At 45.3% G+C, this 20,458-nt stretch overlaps 1 protein-coding gene across 3 annotated transcripts in view; it reads right to left on the bottom strand.

The window, feature by feature from the left end:
* Positions 1-20,458, bottom strand: part of LOC115195565 (receptor-type tyrosine-protein phosphatase mu) — a 310,061-nt gene that overhangs the window by 139,386 nt on the left and 150,217 nt on the right. For all 3 annotated transcript variants that reach the window (XM_029755546.1, XM_029755547.1, XM_029755548.1), the window contains exons 8-9: positions 4,340-4,648; positions 2,938-3,047 (exon numbers count right to left, since the gene is read on the bottom strand). In XM_029755546.1, coding sequence (XP_029611406.1) covers positions 2,938-3,047; positions 4,340-4,648 — 419 coding nt within the window. The remainder of the gene's footprint in view (positions 1-2,937; positions 3,048-4,339; positions 4,649-20,458) is intronic.

Raw genomic sequence — 20,458 nt, forward strand, 5'->3', positions numbered from 1 at the left:
CTGATTGAACAAGGCCCCAAGTTGTAACTTTAATTTCCTCCCTGGTTGTTGGGGAAACTTGTTTAATTCCTTGTCAGTTGTATTAGGAGCTCCACTCTGGGGCACAGGGCTGGGCTGGTGTTGGGAGTGCTGTCGGAGGGGGTTCAGTGGGTAATAGATTGTGTTAACAAGCCTCAGTGCATGCAGGCCTTAAGGTTATTAGGTTGGATTTATTAGATAATTAAGGGCCGGAGTGAATGAAAGATGGAAGCCGCCCAGCTCCTGCCAGGCACAAGATGGATGTGCGTTAGAGAGAGAGCGGGAGACCGAGAAAGACAGAGAGCGAGAGAGACCGAGAGAAAAGGACAGAGAGAGAGAGACACAGAGGGACAGAGGGAGAGAAAGAGACAGAAAGAGAGAGCAGAAACCTACCAGAAAACAATTAGCTAACAACAAATTCCATCCCTCTTAGACAACTTCCTGGACAAAATGTTTCACTGCAAAAGTGAAGGGGTAAACTTGGCAGAAGAAAGCCTAAATAGTACATCTGACCTCTCAGCTTCCCCATCAAATCTAAACATTTCAACCAGACAACCTTAGAAAATTAACAACAATGACAAATGGTTTGATGAAGAATGGAAAAACCTAAGAAAGGAATTGAGGAACCGATCCAACCAAAAACACAGAGACAAACCTGAGCCTAAAACTTCATTATAAAGCCTCACAGTGGTGGTGTTATAATACCCATAAAACCTAGCGGTCAAACAGGGAAAAGGTTCCAATTATTTTTCCACCATTCATTTTTCCCATAGGGAATTTTGGAAACACTTAAAATAAGGGCTGTGTTTCGTGTAGGCTTACCTTGCATTACGTTTTGATAACCATGTAAATCTCTCTCGGACAAGCTGACTTTTATCAATATATTTGGCTCTATTTAGTCTCAGATTCAAAAATGCTAATTAGCATCAAAGTAGACATCAAGAAAATCTACAAATCGCTGCAAGCTTCTGCACGTCATCTCTAGCTGACACCTTTGCCAACAGGTATTGTCTTCTTTACAACTTGCACAATAGAGTTAACAGAATTGGGCATTTAAATATATTTAGCCAATGTATTTATTACATTATTTAGCTAACATTAGATAGTTAATCCAGAGATTCTTACCTTTGCCTCGATTCGGCAGTCTCATCCAGATCGTGGCCTTTGTAGTTCTTTATGATAGCCACATTAGCAGCTTATTGGCATTTCATTTTTTGGGGTGTAAATGCAGGCTAATATATTGATAAAAGTCACCCGGTTATCAATGCGTCATGCAAGGGTAAGCCTACACGAAACACAGTCCTTATTTTAACTGTTTCTAAAATCCCCTATGGGAAAAATGAATGGTGGGAAAAAAATTGGAACCATTCCCTTGTTTGACGCTAGGTTTTATGGGTATTATGACTCATACTGTGGTACTCTATGTTGAAAACACTAAAACAGTGCAAAGAATACACAAGGAACAGCACGTCAGAAATCAGCTTAATGTAATTGAAGAATCTATTGAATTGAACCAATTCTGGGAAAATTGGAACACACTAAAAACAACAAGAAGAGCCATCTATCCAAAATGGAGATGGATAAACCACTTCTCCAATATTTTTGGCCCTATAACAAAGAACAAACAGCAAAAACATATACATGATCAATTACACATTTTAGAGTCAGCTATTAAAAAGACTACCAGAACCCACTGGACTCTCCAATTACCTTGAATGAACTACAGGACAAAATACAAACCCTTCAATCCCCAAAAAAGGCCTGTGGTGTTGATGGTATCCTAAATTAAATGATCAAATATACAGACCACACATTTTAATTGGCTATACTTAAACATCATCCTCAGCTCAGCTTAAACATCATCCTCAGGCATCTTCCCCAATACTTGGAACCAAGGACTGATCACCCCAATCCACAAAAGTGGAGACAAAATTTGACCCCAATAACTACTGTAGGATATGAGTCTACAGCAACCTTGGGAAAATCCTCTGCATTATCATTAATAGCAGACTCCTACATTTCCTCAGTGAAAACAATGTCCTGAGCAAATGTCAAGCAACACAATTAGACCCAACCAAATCATGAGAAAACAAAAAGATAATTACTTGGCACATTGAGAAAAAAGAAATAAAAAGCAGAGCAAACTGGAATGCTATTTGGGCCTAAATAGAGAGAGTGCACCGTAGCACAATATCTGACCACAGTGACTTACTCAAATTTAAGAAAATCCTTGACTATGTTCAGAGTCAGTTAGCATTGCCTTGCTATTGAAAGAGGCTGCCCACAAAATGAGGTGGAAACCGAGCTGCACTTCCTAACCTGCCAAATGTATAACCATAATAGACACATATTTCCCTGAGATTACACAGACCACAAAGAATTTGAAAACAAACCCAATCTTGATAAACTCGAATATCTATTAGGTGAAATACCACAGTGTGCCACCACAGCAGCACGGTGTATGACCTGTTGCCACAAGAAAAGGACAAGCAGTGAAGTACAAGCACCATTATAACCTAGAATTAGATCTTTACTTTCCCTTTCATAGTTTTATTTGCACATTATTGCAACACTGTACATTGCCATAATATAACATTTGAAATGTCTCTATTCTTTTAAAACTTTTGTGAGTGTAATGTTTACTGTTAACTTCCCTTTTGCTTATTGTCTATTCCACTTGCTTTGGCAATGAAAACACATTTCCCATGCTAATAAAGCCTATTTGAATTGAATTGACAGAGAGCGAGAAACAGAGTCAGAGAGAGAGGGGAGGAAGAGAGAGAGAGGGGGAGGAAGAGAGAGAGAGGGGGAGGAAGAGCGAGAGAGGGGGAGGAAGAGAGAGAGAGGGGGGAGGAAGAGACAGAGAAGGAGAGCTGGGCCTTAGTGGGCAAATGGACTAGGGAGTTTCCCAGATCTTACCTCATACTGCTTAATGATACCGTAGGTCTGGACAGGCTCGCGCCATCGCAGGGCGATCTTCTCCTCGTACGTGCTCCCCTGGATGGACTCGAGTGGCACAGCGCCAGGCACTATGGAGGAGAGGGACGAGGGGGAAATAAATTCAGAGCAAATTAAATATCGACCATTTTCGATATTGAGCCACTTCAACATCCTAACACCATCATAAATCGACATCGTGATTCCCATAGATTGGGCGGTTGGTTGGCGGCGAACTTTCTCCAGACCAAGCTTGAACGATTTGGTGAAAAGGATCAACTGAGGTCTCATGGGGGCGCAGGTCGGTCATGGTTCTGCCGTTGTCTCTTTCAACTACTTCAATAAGGCACATTAGATGGAACCTCCTAAAAGCTGTTGTGAGCACAGCATGGTTTGTTTTATTTTATTGACTTGACAGCATTGCTGTAGGTACACTACAGTAAACTGATACAGAGGCTTGACAGCATGGCTGTAGGTACACTACAGTAAACTGATACAGAGCTCTGGGTCCTCACATTGTATATTGAATCGGAAGCAAAACAAACTAGCATTAGGGTCAAGGACAGCTAGAGAATGTACGGACTCACTGGCAAAAAAGTTAAATGAAAGGAAAGCAAACCATTCCATTTCCTTACTCATAACAGGGTCAAAGGTTTCTAGTTTCTACATTTCTTTTTGAAAAGCAGTGCAACTTAAATGCACCTCCTATACTCATTTGGAAAAGTTAAACTTATTATCATACAGATAATTCCATTAGAGGTCCTTTGAACGTTTGATATCAATTTGAATAACCTCCAAAGGGCTATTGAGGAGCAGAGTGAGATTGTAATTTTCAAATGGCCTTGAGCGCCAAAGGAGGAAAAAAACAAATGAAGCATCACAGAAGTAGATGTAGGTGTACGTATCAAAAGAAGGTCATGTAAGTGCTTTCAAATAACTATCTTTCCATTATTGAAACACAAGCCCTCATGCTTTTGTGCTCTCTTAGACCCCAATGATGACCTTGAAAGGCTGAATGTTGGAAGTGTTGGCAGGGCAGAATTTGGATCAACTCTATTTCAATTCTTAGAAGCTTTCTCTATTTTTCCCTTTCCCACTCTCTCCCCCCTCTCACCATCTCCTTCCCTCTCTGTTCTTCCCATTCTCTCTCCCCATCCCTCCCCCATCCTCTCTCGCACGCGCTCTCTCTCCCCACCCACCCACCCACCCACCCGCTTACTCACTCTCCCCACCCCCCACCCACCCGCTCGCTCCCCCCACCCCCACGCTCTCCCCACCCACCCACTCGCTCCCCCCACCCCCACGCTCTCCCCACCCACCCACTCGCTCCCCCCACCCACTCTCTTTTTCCCTCCACTCTGTCTCCCTCTTTCGGAGCACCCACCATCCTCATCGGTCAGCACGCCCACGTTCGTGCTCTGCTTGATGCCCTCTGGGTTCCTCAGCACCAGCTTGACACTGACGTTGGTGTAGGGCGACAGGTTCCGGATGGTGTGCTGCGGAGCCACACTCAGCGTGTCGTAGCACACCTCCTCCCGGGTCTCCTCCTTGCCGCCGGCCCGGTAGCGGTACTGAACAGTCAGGTTGTAGCTGTGGCAGCGGGTCACGTTGTAGCCGAAGGGCTCCCAGCGCACTGTGATCTGCTTGGACTTGATGTCCACCACCTCCAGTCTTCGGGGACCGTGCATGGGGTCTTTAGAGAAGGGCACAGGAGGAGAAAAAGTTAGTCAATCATAAAAATAACATCAACACTAATTTATCACAGCCTGTGTCAAACATGGAGATTATTTCTCATATTCAAAACATTTTTACTATTATTTCAATATAACTTTTTGTTATCTAAAGGCTAGGAATGTTGGCAAGCATCAAAAACAACATCAAAATCCTCCTAGCTACCCATCCTTTACCTGCTGTGGCACTGTAAACCCCTAGTCTCCCCGCTCTGACTGGGAATGGTAATGGTCCCACCACTTATCCTTGGGGTACCCCCACTCTGACTGGGAATAGGACATATTCCCAACACTTCTGTCCAGACAGCCACCCCAGGCCCTCTAGAACCCATCAGGTCTAATAAGAGAGCCATGGTTCCTGCTCTCTCGGAGCTCTACTCTCTCCCATGTGAGGCGAAGGCAGCCATACACAGCACTGTAATAGGATACATTTCCATCCTGGGTTCAATTGGCAGTCCATCTCTGTGGAATTTAGCGCTCTAACACTTAAGAGTTACATGAGCCATGCTGCTCTCGGACCACGGGAGCCACCAGATAGGCAATTTGGCAAGCCCGGGTGGACTCTGATAAGGAGACCAAGTTCCAATTGAAGCTGGATGGAAACCATGAGTGTGCAAAACCCATTCAATTGTACTTGTATAATCCTCTCCATGTTCACCGACTCTGTAACAAAGATTAGGTCAGAGACAAAACCTGTGAGGTTTAATGCCATGGCAACAAAGACAGAAAAGGAGATGCCCAGTGGTTTAACATTGTCCACTTCTCTTTCTGCTGACATTGAGAGGACATCTTGAAAAAACATGCAGCTCATGGACAGGACTCTATTTTGTCCTGGGTTTATATGAATATCCAAGTATCTAAGTATAGAGTCCATTTTTTAAATGTGTATTTCTATTCGGAGCACGAGGGAGCCGAGATTAAAATAAGGGGGCTGGGAGCACCTTTTAATCAGCAGTCTTGTAATAAAGCTCTCGGGGAAGGCGTTTTACAGTCAGAAATCAGATTCTGACAAGCCAGTCACTCGCACTCCTTAGATTTATGGCATTAATCACTAAAATCAGAACATTCCGCACTTCCAGAAAGGTCTCTGTGAAGTCATCAACTTTTAACTTCAGCTGAATCGAGAAGTGCAGCCAACTACATGCATCACAGAGATGATCAGACAAAAGAGATGGATGAAAGGATATCTAACAGCACTCTTACTCTATTTTTACACTTCCTTTTGCAGTTTTGCGCAACATTCCAAAGGAGTAAGACCTTTCTGATTACGACAGACTAATCCACTAATCTCCTATTGTCTGTCATATAGATTTTAATCAATCAAATATTGTCCAAGGCTTAGATTCCACCATAGTAATCCCACATTTGGCTGGATATTTTCATCTAACTTCAATCATGTGCCGTTTCTACTAAACAAAAGTAGGATATAGGGAAGATGAGGAGTATTTTCCAAAAACACAGACATAAGCTAGCAGATAACCTCTCTATCCAATTTCCTAAACACAGGATCAGAGCGCTGTGTTGTGGAAATGTGTGAAGGTGATATACCGTGAGAGGAAAGCAAGGTCACACTCACTGTTATGAGGAGAAAGACAACTATGGCTGACCTCCCACCTAGAGCCACTCCAACTGAGGAATGTCAAGAGAAGGGGAGAAACGCTATACCACAGGCTTAGTAGTGCACGTGTGTGAGGAGGACACGTGTGCAAGTCAGAATCAAACCCTGCGTTCATCTTTCGTGTTGTTCCGCATTAGCTTGTAGGCCAAAGCATGCTCATTACAACGCAATGCTAAGTGTAAGATTAAAGCACAAAACAATGCTTTATTGAAATGCCTCTTAATATCACTGAGTACGCTGCAAGGCTCGGACCTTTGTTCTAAGAAATCAAAGACGTAGATTTCAAGAGGACAGGGATGTCTTTGTATTCGAGAGTAGCATTGTGAGAGAAAAAAGGAGAAGGGGGGTGAAAATTGCCACACAAAAGACACATCCTCTCTTCTTTCCTAGACTGTTGATGCGATTGAGAGAGCTTGAGAGCTTCTGTGAGCTGAACTAAAAGCTTCTTTGGCTCGCGGCTGCATCTATCACACAACAAACTCCCCATGCTGAAAAAAATGGGGGACAGTTGTGGTGCAGGTGTGGGACTTGAAAATGCCAACAGTGTATTTTCTGTTCCCACTAGTCTTTGATGCATATCCAAAGGGCCTGTGAGTGGTCTCGGAAGAGCACGCTAGCATGTCTCTGGTGATGACAGTCGGGTTACATTGGTCTGTGGCTCTTTGGTTTAGGTAGTTGAGTACAGGCAGCCTGCCTGATAATGCAAGGACAGAGATGGACACTGTTGGCCATTCAGAACTCCCCTCAGTTGATCAGGAAGACAATTGTCCTCCAATATACTCAAAATATATATTTTGCCTATTCTGTTAATAGGAAGTGCTGGTGGAATTGTGCCAGATATCTCCATTTCACCTCATAAGCACAATAGTTTCAATGCACTTTTCAGTTGACATCACATGAGCATAGCTGATGACAAAGCATCTATCATCTGTGATTCCATGGTTTACTCACCTATACAGCATTCACTCACCTGACCCCACTTGGCTCTTAAAAGCTAGGATTGAGAATGGGTACCTCTCACTAAACCACAGTTTCCAAGTCTGCAGTGCACTTTCCCATTGTACTCGTACGACTGTGCAATCCAGAGCCCATTGTGTGTAACATTGTCACCGTTCTAAACGGTAATCACTGGCTTAACTGACAGGGAGCTCAGCTGGATAGTAGGCCTGAGAAGTCTTCCACTGCACATCTAGTCTTCTTCACTATTCAGGAGCTGCAGCCTAAGTGTCCGCCGATGCTGCGAGACATTCAAAGTAATCCAGAGGAGGGGAGAGCACAATGGCAATTGGGCCTCGCCGCAGAAGAGTGCTTACTGTTTCCTTTATGTGTTGATTGCGCATAGAAAAACACAACTTTGAATACTTGAAAGCATAATTGGAGCACTTCGGCATAATACTACTGAAAATGTCCCAATGGAAAGCAGGGGAGCAAAAACATTTTTGGGGTCAAAAGTTCCTTTTCAAAAGGATAATAATAATGAATAATGATGAATTAGATAAGAGTAAAACCGCTGGTGACAGAGGTGTAGGATGAAACCTAAATCAGACCAACAATTCCAATCAGGAAACAGAAGAGGAGACAAAAATGTTTCTCTCTCTCCACAACCCATGAAATGTTACCGCTGTGAATGAGGCATGAGTATGTGAGAGGCAGAGGGAAAGTATGTGGACACCTACTCATCGAACATCTCATTCCAAAATCATGGGCATTAACACAGAGATGGTCCCCTCTTTGCTGCTATAACAGCCACCACTCTTCTGGGAAGGCTTTCCACTAGATGTTGGAACATTGATGCGGGGACTTGCTTCCATTCAGCCACAAGAGCATTAGTGAGATCGGGCACTGATGTTGGGCGATTGGGCCTGGCTCACAGTCGGCGTTGTAATTCATCCCAAAGGTGTCCGATGGGGTTGAGGTTAGGGCTCTGTGCAGGCCAGTCAAGTTCTTCCACACCGATCTCGACAAACCATTTCTGTATGGACCTAATTTTGTGCATGGGGGCATTGTCATACTGAAACAGGAAAGGGGCTTCCCCAAACTGTTGCCACAAAGTTGGAAGCACAGAATTCTCTAGAATGCCATTGTATGCTGTAGCATTAATATACTCAGCAAAAAAAGAAAGATCCCTTTTCAGGACCCTGTCTTTCAAAGATAATTTGTGTAAATCCAAATAACTTCACAGATCTTCATTGTAAAGGGTTTAAACACTGTTTCCTATGCTTTTTCAATGAACCATAAACAATTAATGAACATGCACCTGTGGAACAGTCGTTAAGACACTAACAGCCTAATTGCCTACCTTCTGTAAGGTCACAGTTATGAAAAAACTTAAGAAACTAAAGAGGCCTTTCTACTGCCCAGGGTCCCTGCTCATCTGCGTGAACGTGCCTTAGGCATGCTGCAAGGAGGCATGAGGACTGCAGATGTGGCCAGGGCAATAAATTGCAATGTCCGTACTGTGAGACGCCTAAGACAGCGCAACAGGGAGACGGGACGGACAGCTGATCGTCCTCGCAGTGGCAGACCAGGTGTAACAACACCTGCACAGGAACGGTACAGCCGAACATCACACCTGCAGGACAGGTACAGGATGGCAACAACAACTGCCCGAGTAACACCAGGAATGCACAATCCCTCCATCAGTGCTCAGACTGTCCGCAATAGGCTGAGAGAGGCTGGACTGAGGGCTTGTAGGCCTGTTGTAAGGCAGGTCCTCACCAGACATCACCAGCAACAATGTCGCCTATGGGCACAAACCCACCGTCGCTGGACCAGACAGAACTGGGAAAAAGTGCTCATCACTGACGAGTAGCGGTTTTGTCTCACCAGGGTTGATGGTCGGATTCGCGTTTATTGTCAAAGGAATGAGCGTTACACCGAGGCCTGTACTCTGGAGCGGGATCGATTTGGAGGTGGAAGGTCCGTCATGGTCTGGGGCGGTGTGTCACAGCATCATCGAACTGAGCTTGTTGTCATTGCAGGCAATCTCAACGCTGTGCGTTACAGGGAAGAAATTCTCCTCCCTCATGTGATACCCTTCCTGCAGGCTCATCCTGACATGACCATCCAGCGTGACAATGCCACCAGCCAGACTGCTCATTCTGTGTGTGATTTCCATGGCTATCAAAGAGCCCGGATCTTAATCCCATTGAGCACGTCTGGGACCTGTTGGATCGGAGGGTGAGGGCTAGGGCCATTCCCCCCAGAAATATCCTGGAACTTACAGGTGCCTTGGTGGAAGAGTGGGGTAACATCTCACAGCAAGAACTGGCACATCTGGTGCAGTCCATGAGGAGGAAATGCACTGCAGTACTTAATGCAGCTGGTGGCCACACCAGATACTGACTGTTACTTTTGACCCCCCCTTTGTTCAGGGACACATTATTCCATTTCTGTTAGTCACATGTCTGTGGAACTTGTTCAGTTTATGTCTCTGTTGTTGAATCTTATGTTCATACAAATATTTACACATGTTAAGTTTGCTGAAAATAAACGCAGTTGACAGTGAGAGGACGTTTCTTTTTTTGCTGAGTTTATTCCCCTTCACTGGAACTAAGGGGTCTAGCCCAAACCATTATTCCTCCTCCACCAAACATTACAGTTCGCAAATTGGAGCAGGTAGTGTTCTCCTGGCATCCGTCAAACCCAGATTCGTTCGTCGGACTGCTAGATGATGAAGTGTGATTCATCACTCCAGAGAACACGTTTCCACTGCTCTCCAGTCCAATAGTGGCAAGCTTTATACCACTCCAGCCGACGCTTGGCATTGCGCATGGTGATCTTAGGCTTGTGTGCGGCTGCTTGGCCATCGAAACCCAGCTCCCGACAAACAGTTCTTGTGCTGACGTTGCTTCCAGAGGCAGTTTGGAACTTGGTAGTGAGTGTTGCAACTGAGGACAGGCGAGTTTTATGCGCAACGCACAACAGCGGTCCTGTTCTGTGAGCTTGTGTGGCCTACCACTTCACGGCTGAGCCATTATTGCTCCTAGACGTTTCCACTTCACAATAACAGCACTTACAGTTGACCGGGCAGCTCTAGCAGGGCAGAAATTTGACAAACTGACTTGTTGGAAAGGTGGAATCATATGAGGGTGCCACGTTGAAGGTAACTGAGCTCTTCATTAAGGCTATTCTACTGCCAATGTTTGTCTATGGAGATTGCATGACTGTGTGCTCAATTTTATAAACCAGTCATCAACGGGTGTGGCTGAAATAGCTGAATCCACTCATTTGAAGGGGTGTCCACATACACTATATATACAAAAGTATCTTCAACAGGAGTTAGGGAAGTCTGGGGCCTTTTCAAAAGAAAACACAGCCATCTAATCGGTGAGCAACCTTTTCAAAACCCTGGGGAGCGCTCCAAAACTGACGGCAGATCAAAGGGGGGAGTGTTTAGAAGAGCAGAGCAATTACTGGATGGCTCAACAGGAGCCCATTCACAGCTGATGTAGAAATACTGTACAGTCGTGGCCAAAAGTTTTGAGAATGACACAAATATGAATTTTCACAAAGTCTGCTGCCTCAGTTTGTATGATGGCAATTTGCATATATTCCAGAATGTTATGAAGAGTGATCAGATGAATTGCAATTAATTGCAAAGTCCCTCTTTGCCATGCAAATTAACTGAATCCCAAAAAAGTATTTCCACTGCATTTCAGCCCTGCCACAAAAGGACCAGCTGACATCATGTCAATGATTCTCTCGTTAACACAGGTGTGAGTGTTGACGAGGACAAGGCTGGAGATCACTCTGTCCTGCTGATTGAGTTCGAATAACAGACTGGAAGCTTCAAAATGAGGGTAGTGCTTGGAATCATTGTTCTTCCTCTGTCAAACATGGTTACCTGCAAGGAATCACGTTGCTTTGCTTTGCACAAAAAGGGCTTCACAGGCAAGGATATTGCTGCCAGTAAGATTGCACCTAAATCAACCATTTATCGGATCATCAAGAACTTCAAGGAGAGCGGTTCAATTGTTGTGAAGAAGGCTTCAGGGCGCCCAAGAAAGTCCAGCAAGCACCAGGACCGTCTCCTAAAGTTGATTCAGCTGCAGGATCGGGGCATCACCAGTACAGAGCTTGCTCAGGAATGGCAGCAGGCAGGTGTGAGTGCATCTGCACACACAGTGAGGCAAAGACTTTTGGAGGATGGCCTGGTGTCAAGAAGGGCAGCAAAGAAGCCACTTCTCTCCAGGAAAAACATCAGGGACAGACTGATATTCTGCAAAAGGTACAGGGATTGGACTGCTGAGGACTGGGTTAAAGTCATTTTCTCTGAATCCCCTTTCCGATTGTTTGGGGCATCCAGAAAAAAGCTTGTCCGTAGAAGACAGGGTGAGCGCTACCATCAGTCCTGTGTCATGCCAACAGTAAAGCATCCTGAGACCATTCATGTGTGAGGTTGCTTCTCAGCTAAGGGAGTGGGCTCACTCACAATTTTGCCTAAGAACACAGCCATGAATAAAGAATGGTACCAACACATCCTCCGAGAGCAACTTCTCCCAACCATCCAGGAACAGTTTGGTGACGAACAATGCCTTTTCCAGCATGATGGAGCACCTTGCCATAAGGCAAAATTGATAACTAAGTGGCTCGAGGAACAAAACATCAATATTTTGGGTCCATGGCCAGGAAACTCCCCAGACCTTAATCCCATTGAGAACCTGTGGTCAATCCTCAAGAGGCGGGTGGACAAACAAAAACCCACAAATTCTGACAAACTCCAAGCATTGATTATACAAGAATGGGCTGCCATCAGTGAGGAGGTTGCCCAGAAGTTAATTGACAGCATGCCAGGGCGGATTGCAGAGGTCTTGAAAAATAAGGATCAACACTGCACATATTGACTCTTTGCATCAACTTCATGTAATTGTCAATAAAAGCCTTTGACACTTATGAAATGCTTGTAATTATACTTCAGTATTCCATAGTAACATCTGACAAAAATATGTAAAGACACTGAGGCAGCAGACTTTGTGAAAATTAATATTTGTGTCATTCTCAAAACTTTTGGCCATGACTGTATATGCCGTACCATAACCGTACCACTGTATCTTACTCAAAGAGAGAGAGCAAGAAGGGAGAATGAGACAGAGAGACAGAGAGACAGAAGTGTAGGTAAGAGAGAGCGAGTTTGAGAGAAAAGAGAGCAGAGGAAGACAGAATTGAAAGAGCCAAGAGGACGAAAGAGTGAGAAAAAGAGAGTGATAGAAAGACAGATAAATATAGAGTTAGCCAAGAAAGAGAAAGAGAGAAAGATAGGCGAGCAAGGGAGTTGTGACAGTAAACAGCCCACAGGGCCTCTTACCCACTTCCACCCATAAATCAATAACTCCAGCATTCCAGATACCTGGGAATTCATTCCCAGTCAACGGGAGCGGTGTTGTGTACACTTCACTTATATCCTGACCACAGCAATAATTCCGCCCCTTTCCAATTCCCCGAGCATCGAACAGACAGCGGTAAAACAATAATTAATGAATGCCCTATAGGATGACTCCTGACCCCAGCATGGAGGAGGAAGAGAAAGAGAGTGTCTCTCTATTAAAACCCAGCAGAGAGGGGGTCTATAATTGGCCATTTAGAGTGAGGTCAACATCTCAACCACACAGGGGAGACACTGGCAGCTGCACACAGTAGCTCCTATCAGGCAGTGTACAAAGCAGTAGGGTCTGCATGGCCTAACTCAACTTGGATATGCTATCAGCGGAAAATGACTTCAAAACTAAGCATGTCACATCTTGCTATGACAAATATGAGGACAGAGACGACTGAATTAATATATACACCTCTATCTATTCTATTGGGACAACCCCCCCCCCACACACACACACACACACACGTCATCTCAGCCAGAAGGAGCACCTGCCACTGTGTGGGTGACAGCCCAAATCAGCTGACCTTCTGTTTACGATCCCTCTTTCCCTCCCTCCACCTCCTCCCCCATATCATTTCATCTTCAGAGTGTCCCTCTTCCCCCCCCCCCAAGGAGCCATTTGCCCTTCAGACTTCACAAACGCCTTCCTTTGCACAATGCACCCACCCGTCTGTCTGGCTGGATATCTGGAATACATTTTGAACACATTGATTTTCCCTCTTCCCACTACCTTGTAATTGATAGTGAGACAGTCAAAAGACTTAACAATCTTATCGATTAACCCGCGTTGCAGAAGAAAAAAACTCCCACCAGACAAATCACGGTTTATTTACGCAGGTAATCAGCTGCTGGAAGTAATGTGTGTGTGTGTGTGTGTGTGTGTGTGTGTAGAGGAGAAAGCAAAGAGACTATCAGGTCTAGGAGTGTATTGTGAGTTGCTGATAAAGCCGAGAGACAGTATAAAGTAGGGCTCATGCTGCTATGCGGTTGTTGGTGGGTAAACAAATAGCCCAGTGACCAGACTGCAGGCAGGGAGATAAGGACTAAAACTCCATGGCCACCAATCAAATACGGAGACTGAGATCAAAGTCAAACATACACACACAAACATGAGGACTCACACCTGTAGTCACAAACTTTTATGAAGGAAGACACACATTGACACGGACCAATACATGAAAGCATGTACTGGTCCGCACAGGCACCCCCACACACCGTCTGACCACTAGTAATAACTCTCTCTCGTCGTCTCTGTGTGTATTGAACTACAGACTCTTTTCTTCTTCAAGTCGCCTTTTATCGCAGTGAGAATGGTCCGGTTCAGTGTTATCAAGGCCAGACTTCAAATGATTGAAGTGAGGAACACGTGGCAGGGCCCACTGTAAATCCTCCAGATATGGCGTATGATAAAACCTGTGCTCGCTCAGGGAAACAGAAACTGATCAAAAGAAGTGAGAAATACATCCTTCCTGTGAATGAAAAGCTGGCGCAATTTCCACAAAACAAATGCTATCTTCGGTCCTTCAAAGATGCACCCCGTTAAAAGGAAACAAAACTCAGAAACGAGTCAAGAAAAATCTCACGTCACCTCCTTGTCAAACGACTTCCACACTTATCGCTCTCAGACAACAGGCCTAGGACCTCCCTACCACCCCTCCCTCCTCTCTCCCCCCTACCATCTCCTGCTCCCCGCTGTCTCCCCCCCCCCCTCTCTATTTATGGGGAGAACTATTGAGGTTGGGTTCGGTTGGTGAATACGTTTCTGGTCCGCTGAAAGCGGGTAGGAATTGCCGGCTGGCCAGGCAGAGAAATCAAATTAGCCGGTGACTTCGGGTAGTGACACGCGTTCGCTACATTGGAAATTCACACCAGCCGTGCTGGGGGGGGGGGGAAGAGGGGTCAGTTTCTCTGGCAGAGGGGAAATGTCATGACTGAAAGAGTGAGAGGAGAGAGAGTGAGATCGAGATTGTGAGAAATTAGGGTGAAATAGGGGAGGGGGAGAAGAGAGGGTCAGAGCGAGAATGGCTTGACATCTGTTGGGACATGGCAGTCTCCCTCTGGAGTAATAGAGACTGCTGGCAATGGCCGTAGAAGACGGGGATTCGAGTCTGCCTTAAACACGCAGACACACACCGCATCACACATGCACAATAGGTTTACACTAAGACAGGAGGTTATGGGAGAAAAACAAGTAGCAAGGAGGGGTGGTGGGAGAGTATCGAAGCGCAAACCACTCTCAATGGATATTAAGTTACAAAGTGTTTCTTGAACACACCAACTTTTCTCTAAAAAAATCAATAACTGTATGCTTGAGTATGGCAGATAGTATGCCTGTGTGTGAGCGCATGCACATGTCTGTGTGTCTGAATAGGATTGGAGGTTTAAAGAACATCCATCCATCTCTTTCCCAGAGGGTACGAAGGTCCCCTTAACCATCCTCTGCAATCACCAGAGAACCAATCCACACTCTCCTGCTCACGTAATAGCCAAATAGCTTGGAGAGGCCGAGCACGACGAGCCTTCTTTTACACACCTGTCATAGAATTATACAAAATGGCAGGTCAGGGGCCAAGGTTGCTCGTCGGCGGAGAAGATGGATGAAGCCTATTACCCCGGCCTTAAACCTCCAGGTAGGGACATCTCTGAATGGCAGAGGGAGGGATGGATGGGGAGAGGAATGAAGCTGCCAGAGAATTGATATTCATCGCATTTCAGGGTCGGTAGGGGTGGGATTTTCGGCCTTACCCCCCACTTGTACCAGTAAAATCAAATAATTTAAAAAGGTGCAATATGCAGAAATCACTCCGCCATTTCCTGGTTGCTAAAATTTTTGTAGTTCGCCTAATTTCAGTTTATATGACAAAACAGAGCAAGTATAATTGTACCATCTAAGCTGCTGCAAAATATATTTACCATAACCAAAAATATTAGTATTTTCAGCTGTTTGAAGCTGGTGTACAAAACCGAAAGCATCACAATTATTCAATTGAAAAACAATAGTAAGGAATGTATAAAGTGTGTAAGCCAGAGAAAAACGTCTGTAGCATAGCTGTAGCATAGCACAGAGTTAGCATGGTGTAGCTAGCATAGTGTAGCGTAGCGTGGTGCATCTTTCTACCTAAGCTCCCTTCTGCTGTGGGCAGTGTTACGGAGCAGCAGCAGGCCTCTTGTGATGCACTAAGTGCTCTGGGAGGGAGAATAAAGGTATTAGTCCCGGATGAGAGGAAACAAATTGGCCGTGTCTGTGGCAGCCACGCTCCTACCCCGACACAGGGGTGTGTGTGGCTTAGTGTGTGTGAGCGAGCAAGAAAGGAAGCCAGTTCATCCTGCATGCAGACTCCAAAGCCTTGCATTAAACGACAGCCTCAATTCTCAGGCTCATTCTGGATTTTGCAATAGAAGAACGATAGATAAAACGATAGAGTTGGGCCCACCTCCACTCTTCTGGGAAGGCTTTCCACTAGATGTTGGAACAGTGATGTGGGGACTTGCTTCCATTCAGCCACAAGAGCATTAGTGAGGTTGGGCACTGATGTTGGGCGATTAGGCCTGGCTCGCAGTCGGCGTTCCAATGAATCCCAAAGGTGTTCGATGGGGTTGAGGTCAGGGTGCTGTGCAGGCCAGTCAAATTCTTCCACACCAATTCGACACAATATTTCTGTATTGAACACGCTTTGTGCACGGGGGCATTGTCATGTTGAAACAGGAAAGGGCCTTCCCCAAACTGTTGCTACAAAGTTGGAAGCACAGAATCGTCTAGAATGTCATTGTATGTCACTTTACAGTTGGCACTATGCATTGGGGCAGGTAGCGTTCTCTTGGCATCCGCCAAACCCGGATTCGTCCGTCGGACGGCCAGATGGTGAAGCATGATTCATCACGCTAGAGAATGCGTTTCCACTGCTCCAGAGTTCTATGGCAGCGACCTTTACACGACTCCAGCCGACACTTGACATTGCGCATGGTGATCTTAGGCTGCTCGGCCATGGGAACCCTGCTCCCGACAAACAGTTATTGTGCTGACGTTGCTTCCAGAGGCAGTTTGGAACTTGGTAGTGAGTGTTCCATTGAAGAACAGGAGGGGTTTTTTTTAGGAGCAACTCGGCGGCCCCATTCTGTGAGCTTGTGTGGCCTACCACTTTGTGGCTGAGCAGTTGTTGCTTCCACTTCACAATAACACTTACAGTTGACCGGTCAGCTCTAGCAGGGCAGAAATTTGATGAACTGACTTGTTGGAAAGGTGGCATCCTATGACGGTGCCATGTTGAAAGTCACTGAGCTCTTCAGTAAGGCCATTCTACTGCCAATGCTTGTCTACGGAGATTGCATGGCTGTGTGCTCAATGTTATACACCTGTCAGCAATGGATGTGGCTGAAATAGCTGAATCCACTCATTTGATGGGGTGTCCACATACTTTTGTATATATAGTGTAGATCGATAGATAACTTGTAAACTTGCCTGGTTCTCCCCTTAGGAGGTCTTCATAGCTGTTCTGGTACAGCACAGGGGGAGATAACACTGTGTTTGATTGACAGCCGTCCTCTTTTTCACACCTGGCGAGATGTGTGATACGCTGTCAGACCCCTGCACAGCCTTGCAGCACAGATTCTCACGGGTGCGTTCGAGCGTTGCGGAGACTAAACTCCGGCGCAGGCGAGCGGAGAGGGAGATGGCGAGATGTCACTGATTCTTCCCAGGGATACCAGAGACACAGAGGAACAGCTGTTGTCACTGAGACCAGTTGTCTGTGTGTGGTTGTGTGTGTGTATGCGTGTGTACGGAGTGCTTTAAAAAAAATAAAAGGGGTTTAGTATAGATGACAACACAACAGGAAGAGTGTTGTTCCGCTTGGAAGTTTGTTTCATGTTGTTGTACCTCCGTCCTGACCTCACTGTCACTCATCTCTACTACTGTGCTATTCACTTCAGAGTAGCTCGGCACACACACACACACATTGTTTTTTGAAAACCCCTGTAAAAAGAGCGAGAGACAGAATGATTTCAACAGTATCAACACAGCCATCTGGGTAATGGCATCCGGCTTTCATCCTTATCAAAGCCCCGCTTCAGATCAGGTGGAAGCAGCCAATAATGACGGCTTTTTGACAACCGACAATCAAAACTCAATTACTCTCCGTGAGTGCTCTCCTGTATACCGCTATCCATCCCCTCTTCTCCTCTCCCCCTGATCTTCCCCTATTCATAACGGTAGGAGGACACAGAGGCACATCTGCTACTAAAACCACCAATCCCATTCTGTACGTACACCCCATGGTTTAGGGGTTCTATAACCGATATTGGTGGTCGTATTGAGGAGTGTGTGTGTGTGTGTGTGTGTGTGTGTGTGTGTGTGTGTGCCCGCACGTGCTCATGGCTCCTCATCCATTATAGGGAACGGCTTGAAAGCGTCACCTGCAGCTCGTTAAAAGATGCAGACTGGGAGCCGAGGGACGTTTACACATTACCAGATGAATATGTTGTGGAACCTCTTCTTCCATCGTCCCACTAGGGCCTGTCAGTGTAACTCCATTTATTATTCATGTTATTACATGACATATTAACAACACCTCAATTAAGGAGATGTCTCTCACCATCACACCGTGTCATCGCTAAAACAAGCTAAGACTTAAAAGGATTCATGCCGTGATATTGTTGAAATAAATGGCTTGTCCGAGTCTGTCAAATAAGGCAAAGCACACACCAGCTTCCAGACGTTTTCTGTCTTTCTGAATTAAGTGCCGCGACCACAGTGATGTGACGATGGACTGACCACACACATGTAGAGACTGACGGGATGGAAGGATGGATGAATAGATGGAGGGAGGAGAAGTGTCAGCTCCATTCATCCTCTCTCCCTCTCCACTCGCCCTGACACGGCTCTGCAGAGCGAGACGAGACATGTTTCAAATCTGTTCTCATCAGGAAGAGGCCATGTTTCCTCTAAAGGTCAGACCCCTGGACTGGCAGAGCTGTGTGTGCGTGTGTGTGTGTGTGTGTGTGTGTGTGTGTGTGTGTGTGTGTGTGTGTGTGTGTGTGTGTGTGTGTGTGTGTGTGTGTGTGTGTGTGTGTGTGTGTGTGTGCGCGCGCGTGCGTGTGTGTGTGTGTGTGCGTGCCTCCATGTGCAACAACCTCTCCCTCAACGTCAGCAAGACAAAGGAGCTGATCGTGGACTACAGGAAGCGGAGGCCCCCCATCCACATCGATGGGGCTGTAGGTCGAGAGCTTCAAGTTCCTCGGTGTCCACATCACTAAGGAATTATCATGGTCCAAACACGTGAAGAGGGCACGACAATGCCTCTTCCCCCTCAGGAGGCTGAAAAGATTTGGCATGGGTCCACAGATCCTCAAAAAGTTCTACAGCTGCACCATTGAGAGCATCTTGACTGGCTGTATTGCCGCTTGGTATGGCAACTGCTTGGCATCCGACCATAAGGTGCTTCAGAAAGTAGTGCGTACGGCCCAGTAAATCACTGGGGCCGAGCGACCTGCCATCCAGGACCATTAAACCAGGCGGTGTCAGAGTTAGGCCCTTAAAATTGTAAAATAAAATGAACTGCATTGTTGGGAACGGGTTCACTTGTTGTATTCGGCGCTTTAGACAAATAACATTTGATTTGATACTGTTACTGTTTATTATCTATTCCGTTGCTTAGTCACTTTATCCCTACTGTCGTGTCTTTGGGTACCATTAAACTGAAGATAGGTTTATCAATTAACTCCCTGTAATTATTATCACGCGATTAAACTGATTAATCGTTTAATTGTAATTAACTAGGAGATCGGGGCACCAAGAAAAATATTCAGATTACAAAGTTATAATTTTCCTAATATAACTTTCCTATATTATAATATAGGCCGATTATCTTCTGGTTTGAATGGTGTATTTTACCTCGCGTCCAGTCTCATTCCAAACGTCGTAAATTGTTGTATCTGCACGAACCCAGTCTTTACTAAAATCATCCATACATCAATTGTCTTAAAATCATTTATTTACTACACTAAGTAATTAACAGAAAACATACAAACAGTAATTATCATCACAAAGGATTGGTATAGTAATGTGCCCTAATGGCTAACAAGCATGGCTAGTCTGTTAGACAATGGGTCATAAACGGTCAGCTGAGAAGTTACACAGAGTTCATTAATATTAACAATTGACAATTGAAGGCTCACTCATTCGGGAACAATTGCAATCAATATATATTTACGCTCATGTGTCGTCGGGATCCCTTTTGAAGAGTTATGTTCTGATGGAGAGTTTTGTCCGCGTTCTCTCTCTCTCTCTCTCTCTCTCTCTCTCGGTTAGAATGGATCTTTCAGAGCGACATTCATTAATGTCGTCATAGAATGGGTGTTTCGTTGGTCTTCGCGTTCGATGATATAATTTACTTAGCTGCAGACTAATAATTAATATCAAAGACTTGTTCTTATTCTGTCGGTCTCGATAGTCTAAAAGTTAACCACGTGGTATAGTTCACTTTCAGTAGAGTACTTGGATGGTCAAACCTATGGGCCAACTCGCAATGGAGTGTAGGCCTGGTCTCAAGAAATGTAAATCAGGGGGTGTTTTATAGTGCCCATAGAACAGGCTTGTCAAATGACGCCTGGTCCTGTATGTGTCCCTGGGGGCGTGCCTATGACTGAGTTAGACTTGGTTACAGAAATACAATTCTATCACATTAACATCAGTACATAGCATCTCAATGTATTACAAATAGCTTTATCCTTATTAATACATTTTATACAACCATTATGATGCCAGTCTCATCGCTGAGGCTA

The sequence above is a fragment of the Salmo trutta genome, chromosome 6 (assembly GCF_901001165.1).
Source record: "Salmo trutta chromosome 6, fSalTru1.1, whole genome shotgun sequence".
Classification (NCBI taxonomy): Eukaryota; Metazoa; Chordata; class Actinopteri; order Salmoniformes; family Salmonidae; genus Salmo; species Salmo trutta.